General features: G+C 33.2%; 1 protein-coding gene across 4 annotated transcripts; it reads left to right on the forward strand.

Annotated features, from left to right (window-relative positions):
• The first annotated feature begins 34 nt into the window (after positions 1 to 34).
• LOC119637116 (folylpolyglutamate synthase, mitochondrial) lies at positions 35 to 5,432 on the forward strand. Of its 4 annotated transcripts, none has more exons than XM_038032950.1 (6): positions 35 to 123; positions 753 to 1,148; positions 1,212 to 1,385; positions 1,849 to 2,612; positions 2,677 to 3,004; positions 5,041 to 5,432. In XM_038032950.1, the coding sequence occupies exons 1-6, from the start codon at positions 106 to 108 to the stop codon at positions 5,044 to 5,046; spliced, it is 1,686 nt and encodes a 561-aa protein (XP_037888878.1). In that variant the 5' UTR covers positions 35 to 105; the 3' UTR covers positions 5,047 to 5,432. The 4 variants fall into 4 exon arrangements, with proteins under 4 accessions (XP_037888878.1, XP_037888877.1, XP_037888875.1 ...); XM_038032949.1 differs by lacking the exon at positions 5,041 to 5,432 and having other exon boundaries at positions 753 to 927; positions 1,003 to 1,148; positions 2,677 to 3,194; XM_038032947.1 differs by lacking the exon at positions 5,041 to 5,432 and having other exon boundaries at positions 2,677 to 3,194.
• Positions 5,433 to 7,527: the final 2,095 nt, after the last annotated feature.

Here is a 7,527-nt window from a genome sequence, read left to right on the forward strand (position 1 = left end):
ATGTGTAGTTTAGGACAAATAAAATTTGCATAATGTTTATTCCATTTATATTATATAATTAAAATATTAAAATCACAATTCATGAAAAATTTTTTATTTTAATGAATGCTGGCGTCACTAGAAGTGAGTTATTTGAATTGCAATTTAATTTCAATATTTTTATTATATATAGACATTTTTTTTTTTTTGTACAATGAAATTTAGATGTTTTTTTTAAAAACATTTTTATGAAAAACTTGGCTCTAACAAATAATAAAGGAAGAAAAAACAAAATATAATATCAAACAGTGTGGTCTGTTTGCGTAAATCTTTGCCTTTTTATTGATTGGGGAGCAAAAATATTATGGTTATTGTAATAAATTACTTGCACTAACAGTTAATTTATTTTTTAAAATGGATATGTTGGACAGGTAAAAACAATCTTAAAGTAAGTCTTTTCTGCTTTAGCTGCATTTACTTCGATTGATTAATTTCTAATGTATACAGAATGTGATCAAGTAAGCGTTTATTTAATTATTAAAACAACCACAGTACTAAAGAAAATAATGTAGACAAAAAATCCGCCCGGGAAATGCTCTTGTTCTAATATGCAAATGTGGTAAACATTTACCTTGCACTGAAGAACAGTATTTCTTTTCGCAATTTCTTATCAATAATAATGAGAGTAACGACCTTTTCGATTAAGATGTTGGAAAAAATCTCGCGTTAAAATTTAAACAAGAATCCTCAGTAATGGTTTATTCTCTTTCCAGGTACGCTTTACTCTCTCTTTTCCTGGTTTGGAGATAGGTTTAATGCTAAAACGACATTTAAAAATAAAAGAAAACTTAGCAAATATGTTCTCACTATATGTACGTAGAGTAGTTTACGGTGGACATGAGTTTTCGCCGTTGTTAACGTTGCAATATCAACGTGGCTATAGCCCTCGTAAGCTGTTTAAAATGTTAAATATATATTTTCTGTATCATCCACGTCAATTAAAAATGTTTCAAACTTTTGAAGAATGTGTTTTTCAATCAACGCAAAAGCGACCATGCTCCACATTAATAGAAAAAAGTAATAAGCAAATAATTTTACAAAGAACGCCTAATAAGTATAAAAGCAACGAACAGAAATACGTTCAATATACCGAAGACCAAAAATATGGGGTATAATTATAAAATTAACATTGATGAATATATATTATCAAAATATATTATTTGTTCTGTCAGGAGGCAATAGAGACTTTGAACGCTTTGCAGACGAACGCTGAGGCCTTGCGTTTATCTATGAAACACAACATTAATCATTTGGAAGATACCCACAAATATTTGTTGCGAAGTGGGCTAACATTGTTCGATCTGAAAGAGCTCTCCTATATTCATGTATCGGGAACTAAAGGAAAGGTAAGAAAGTGTTTAAGACTCTTGAACACTTCAAAAATATTCTAAATCTTAGTATTGAATATTATTGTGTCGAATTTTGTATGTTACATTACGGAAGGGATCACTTGTTTCATTTGCTGTGTTTCTTTATTTATATTTTGAGTAAATTTTTTCGTTTTACTCAATTCACATATTAAGAACACAAACGAAACCTATAAAAGCAGTTTATAATACGCAGTATTTACGGTTCGCTTATCAAAATAGTATTGATTCAACGTAATATGGGCACGTCATCATACTCAATATACGTCCATTAACTACAAGATGTTTATGCATATCTAGGATTTTCGTCCCTTACTCCTGAGACTTGTTGCCTTTAATAAAAACTCATTTTTCGGTGTAGCAAAGCATTTTTTTGTAGGCGCCAGTACAACGACTGTATAAGAATATTCAATAAGCTGTTTTTTACAAATTTTATGTTTAGGGTTCTACTTGCGCTCTCACCGAGTCTATTTTATATGCTTACGGCCTTAAAACGGGTTTTTATAGTTCACCGCACTTGGTATCCGTGACCGAAAGGATACGAGTTAATGGTGAACCGATATCAAAAGAGAAATTTACTCGATATTTTTGGAAGATCTACGATAAACTGCAAGATGCCCAGGATTATGAACATGACATGCCTGGTTATTTTAAATTCTTAACTATATTGGCATTTCACGTGTTCCTAGAAGAGAGGGTAGATGTAGTTATTTTAGAAGTGGGTATTGGCGGCGAATTAGATTGTACTAATATTGTACCGAATACAAAGACTGTGGGCATAACTTCGCTTGGCTTGGAGCACACAAATCTATTAGGCGAAACATTGAATGAAATTGCATGGCAAAAAGCAGGTATTATAAAACCAGGCTCAATGGTATATACCACGGTAGCTCAAGAAGACTGCATAAGAATAATACGTGACAGATGCAAAGAGAAAGGTGGTGCTGATCTTCATAAAGTACCGGACTTTGAATTATATTTTCAAGATGAGAAAGATCGTGAGTTAAAAAAGTCATTGAATCATGTCATTTTATTAAATGGCTCCCTGGCCATACAACTGGCTTATGATTGGTTGAGGCAAAATCGTAAAGATATGACTGAGAGGAAAGAAATTAATAAGGCATACTTGACGAAGCAAGTGGTGGAGGGTTTGATAAATTGCCATTGGCCGGGAAGATGTCAAATGATTAAATATTTAAATTTAAAGTAAGTTTTGCATTATTTAAATAATAACAAGAAGAACCATTTAGTTTATGTTCTTATCCTTCAGCATGTATTTGGATGGTGCCCACACCTCGGAAAGCATGAAGATTTGTGGTAGCTGGTTTTCTCAATCTGTCAGTTACTCTGAGAATCCGAAAATATTGATTTTCAATATCACCGGTGATCGCGATTCAACAACACTTTTAAAAATTCTGAAAAGCTTCTCCGTTTTCGATTTAGTTTGCTTTTTACCGAACGTCATTACTAGTGCCACTACTAATACCCCAGACACACAATTAATTCACGCTCATAGAGAACAGTTGGAACGCGCAAAAATGCATGCATGCAACTGGGAACTTTTATGTTTGGAAGATCAGACACCAAATTTTGCTAAGGTATTTCCCTCATTATTGTCGTGCTTTCAGTACATACAAGACGAGTTTGACAAATCTCAGCAATTGGATGTTTTGGTAACAGGATCTCTACATTTATTGGGTGCAACCATATTATCACTAAATAAACTGTATAAAAATATTTAAGAAATTATGTTGAAAAGGAAAAAGAGAGAGTGGACTTACCCAAAAAAACCCTTTGAAGCGAGCTGCGGAAGTCTTAGAAGAGCATATTTTACGCAAATATGAGGCTTTCCGACATTCTCCAACCGTCTGCATCCATACGCTTTTACCACTTTGAGTAACGACTGAAAGTTGATAGCCATAATATTTTCCTAAGTTTGGAATTAAGCATAAACAACCTAACATAACTAATAAATGAAAAACTAAGAGAATCTCGAAAGAAAAAAATTTGTTCGCAGCTTCCCAGCACAACTTTCTTTAAGGGCTTTACACAGGCAAAAGATGTAATTTAGTTTTAAATACATTTTTTTAGAAAACTTATTTGAGCTATGTTCATCGTTATCTATGCATTACTGACGACTAAACAAAAACACAAGGCTTGCGCTACGCGTTGTGCGTTCTTCACGAACTGTCAAAATAAAGTTAATTGTGTATATTTAAACGTAGTCTAATATTTAGCTTGCATTGCGTTTTGCTTTAACGAATATTTGGCAAATTTTTTAAGTTCATGCGTGCGTTGTTTTTAACAAGCAAAATACAACATCCAAACTGACGTGTTTCGAAAAACAAAATGAAATCATATGATTTTATATGCCGTGAAAAACAACTAGAAGGAAGAAAAAATTAAATAAAATTAAATAATAAATTAGAGTAAATAAATTGCATGAACGAACACTACATTTCCTTTTCCAAGCTTAAATGAATACTACGTTTTGTTGCTAAATTATAAGGTGTATGCTATATTTTTTCGCTGTATCATAAATGAATTCTATACTTTATTTTTGCACTGACGTTACTTCCCGATAATTCTATTGCTTTGCATAGGTACCCGCCTAGCTATGGCATCAAATTATGTAAGACAACAGTGATCTTTATTATTTATTATTGCTGAATTGTTCTCGGGATTCACGTAGATGGGGCCTAAAAGCATTCTTCATCATGAGGCCAGTGCACCTAATGCATTATCGATTTTCCTTCTTCTCCTAAGGCGTCATTAGGCTGTTCCATAGAAGCAATGGTATGTCATCCACAAAATAGTACAAAAACTCAGAACTAGTGCCTGTGATGACCTTAGTTTCAGGCAGCTCTAGTCAATTTTGGACTAAATATCTCCCACACTCCGAGTGGCATATTATCTTATTGTCACTTTGGAGCGCTTACTCTTCCATGTCAATCGAAGTAAAAGTGTAGCTCGCAACAGGTTACCTTTGTAGTTATAATATTGTGAATCAGAGTTAGGAGGACGCTTAGCATTAATATTTCTTTTATCTGTAGCATTTACACAGTGTGCAAGATTCCAAACATTTTGGAAATCATCCGTGGTACGCTCCCATTTTGTCTTGTTCGGCAAGGAAAAATAAAACGAAAATAGAACATATTATAAGATCCGAGATGTTTCCCGAAAAACGGATCGCACTGTAGACCGTCGCTTTTTAAAAGGGGGTGTTAAGTATGTGACACTAACTGCATGAGCGAATTATCTGCGAACAATACTAGGGAAGTAGTTTATTAAATTGAATTTATAAAAATGGAAAACTGATAGCAGCGTTAAAAAATAGCCTATATTTGCCATATAAAGAAAAAGATTTTGGTAAAAACTTATCTCCCAAATTCAGAAGAAGGCCAAATACTTCAGGGTTCATGCGAACATGCACTGTAAATTGCTCGACTTGATTACAATACGGACAGTTGAAGGCGGTCACAAGTAACCCATCGACACCTCGATTTCTGTATAAAGATGCTACCCAGAAACTCGTTTCGGATTTTTAAAGTTTGCATCGGTCCATATTATTCTGAATATTGTCTTATAACGATTGGCTATCGACAAAGGTCATGTTCGTCTCATTTCTTTATAGATATGATGTTCACAAATTTCACCAACATACTTTATCCATATTCGCGGATGACACAGCAATTCGAAGCCTGAAATTAATGGCATTGATATACTAGCTTATCTATAAAGAGCACTGGATGAAATATTATCCTACTTTAATAAATAGAAAATACCAATAAGCTACTAAAAAATGAAGGCAACATATTGCAGTAGGAAACATGGGGTTTGCTATATCCCACAGGCCAATATAATGACGAATAATAACACTCGCCAGCGGAGAGCAAAAGTGAAATGTTTCGATGCGTGATTACAATATAAAATTAAAAAGTCTATCCAAGTCGAGTGTATTGATAAGTTGAAACTCCTGAGCAACGAAAAACAATAAAAAACTCTAGTAAAGTCTACGCAGCCCTTAACAATATTGCAGGTAATCCATAATAAACTGTTAAAGCTATTATACAGCCTATCATTTATCTTTGCTATCTCACGGCAGCGAGCTGGTTTTAACAATATGCCATCAGATGCCTTACTTCTGATTTCGTTCATATTAAGGGATTAGCGCTATCGTAGTGCAGTGCAGTCTATTAAATATATTGTCTAAATATATAGAAAATTTTGTGATTGTAAATAAAAATGAAATTTAAGTTATGTAAATAAATGAATAAATGAAATAAACAAATTTATCGTTATATATAGAAACTATAAAATTCAATTTAATTTTTATAAGTTTACTTATATTACATGTTTACGTGTAGCGTACGAATTCCATAAACAATTTCATTCTTGGTATCTTGATTAAAGCTGATGTTAATGCTATAAAAATAATACCATAAATATAATTTGTCGCATGCTATTAATATTACTGATAGTCTCAGTGTCATTAGAAGAATTAAGTTATTTGTTGTTCTTGTGTAACTTTAACTAAAAAGTACATTTGATCAAAAAGTTTGGCATGAATTCTCACGAATTTTTATTTCTTTACGATCAAATCGCACTTTTTGAATTATTTCACTTAAAGCCCAGTTCCCAGGCGGTTTTCTGTATGCATTAACTTGCACGTTTTCCGGTTCATTATTCTCTTCTCTTTCTTCTCTTTTTTCAATGGCCAATTATTAGCGGATTTTAATTGGAAACCACAAAAAGCATATCACCACCTATAAAACCATAAAGAAAAAAAAAAAAAAAACACATGATTAATAAAAAATTGCAATAAATGAAAATTACATTGTAATCGTTTCTAGTATGCGCATAGACTTCAACTGCTTCCGCAGTTTAAATATTGCGAGGAGCAATAAGAAGAATCGAAGTCAAATTAATGTGCAAGGGGGAAATGGTTTTAATAATGATTTTCAATGAAAATTGCAAAGAAAGCAGTGCTCTTTAGAACTAATATTTAAAACTACACAACAGATGTAAGAAAATTAAATTCAATTGGGACCGAATCCGTTAATCTCCCAAAAAAAAGGGCAAATAGGTAAAAAAAAATAGAACTCTTATGCTCTATAATATGGAGTGGGCGCAGTTAGTAATCTTCTATTTTCAAAAGAAATGTTTTTGTCGTAAACGTATGTGGGCGTTGTAGGTTTGTCCTTTGAAAAGTTTACGTCAATTCCAAATTCTTTTGGAAACTTGTAGGCGTTATCTCTATTTTCGCTAACCGGAGAATATTTACCACAAATACTACATAGTTGCACAAACAGACAGATGAACAGGGGAATAGGCGGAAATTTTTAGGCGTATTTCAAATTTCAAATTGGCCAGGAATTTGCATGCTTTATGGGGTTTTTGAAGCTTGTTTTCGCCTGATGTAATGGTATAAGAAAAACAATTAAATTTCGCTACACTATAATATTGGGTAGGCGTGGCGAATATTTTCGATTTTTGTGCGCAAATGCTACAGCGTAGCCAATGGAATATGAGTTCAAAGTTTTGTACATTGATTTGCGGTTGCGTATGAGTATTGAAAAAAAAAAAGACCACTTTGTCATTTCTTTTGAAAAGCAGAGGTGTTCGCAGTTTAACTGATACTGTGGGCGTATTTTTTGACAGATGTGGCCCACCTGCGTGCAAGAACTTTCAATATTTCTCCCAAATTTGAAGTCGAAGAGAAGAATGTTCACAACAAACATTACATAGACGGACAGACGGACAGATGGACATGCTTAAATCGATTTAGAATTTGATGCCAACTTTGTGGGGTCTCTGATGTTTCCCTCTGGGGCGTTGTAATCGTTTTGACAAAATGAATACCCTACACATCCTTCGGTGATGAGTATAAAAATAATGCTTTCTTTTTCTGCTTTTATTTAGTTAGTTTTTTTTTTTTTGTGAAATCATGGATGTATCGAGAGGAAACCGTAGGATATTCAAAAGAAATCGGATGCATTGAAATTGTAATTAATTTACATGTTATACTCGCCTCCGACTTCTCTCTTAGATACGAGTAACATAACTTGCCTTTTGATTGGAATGCTTTTCAGTTGCGATATGAAATCAAAATTACCGGAAA

Source organism: Glossina fuscipes, unplaced genomic scaffold, assembly GCF_014805625.2.
Source record: "Glossina fuscipes isolate IAEA_lab_2018 unplaced genomic scaffold, Yale_Gfus_2 43, whole genome shotgun sequence".
NCBI classification, from domain to species: Eukaryota; Metazoa; Arthropoda; class Insecta; order Diptera; family Glossinidae; genus Glossina; species Glossina fuscipes.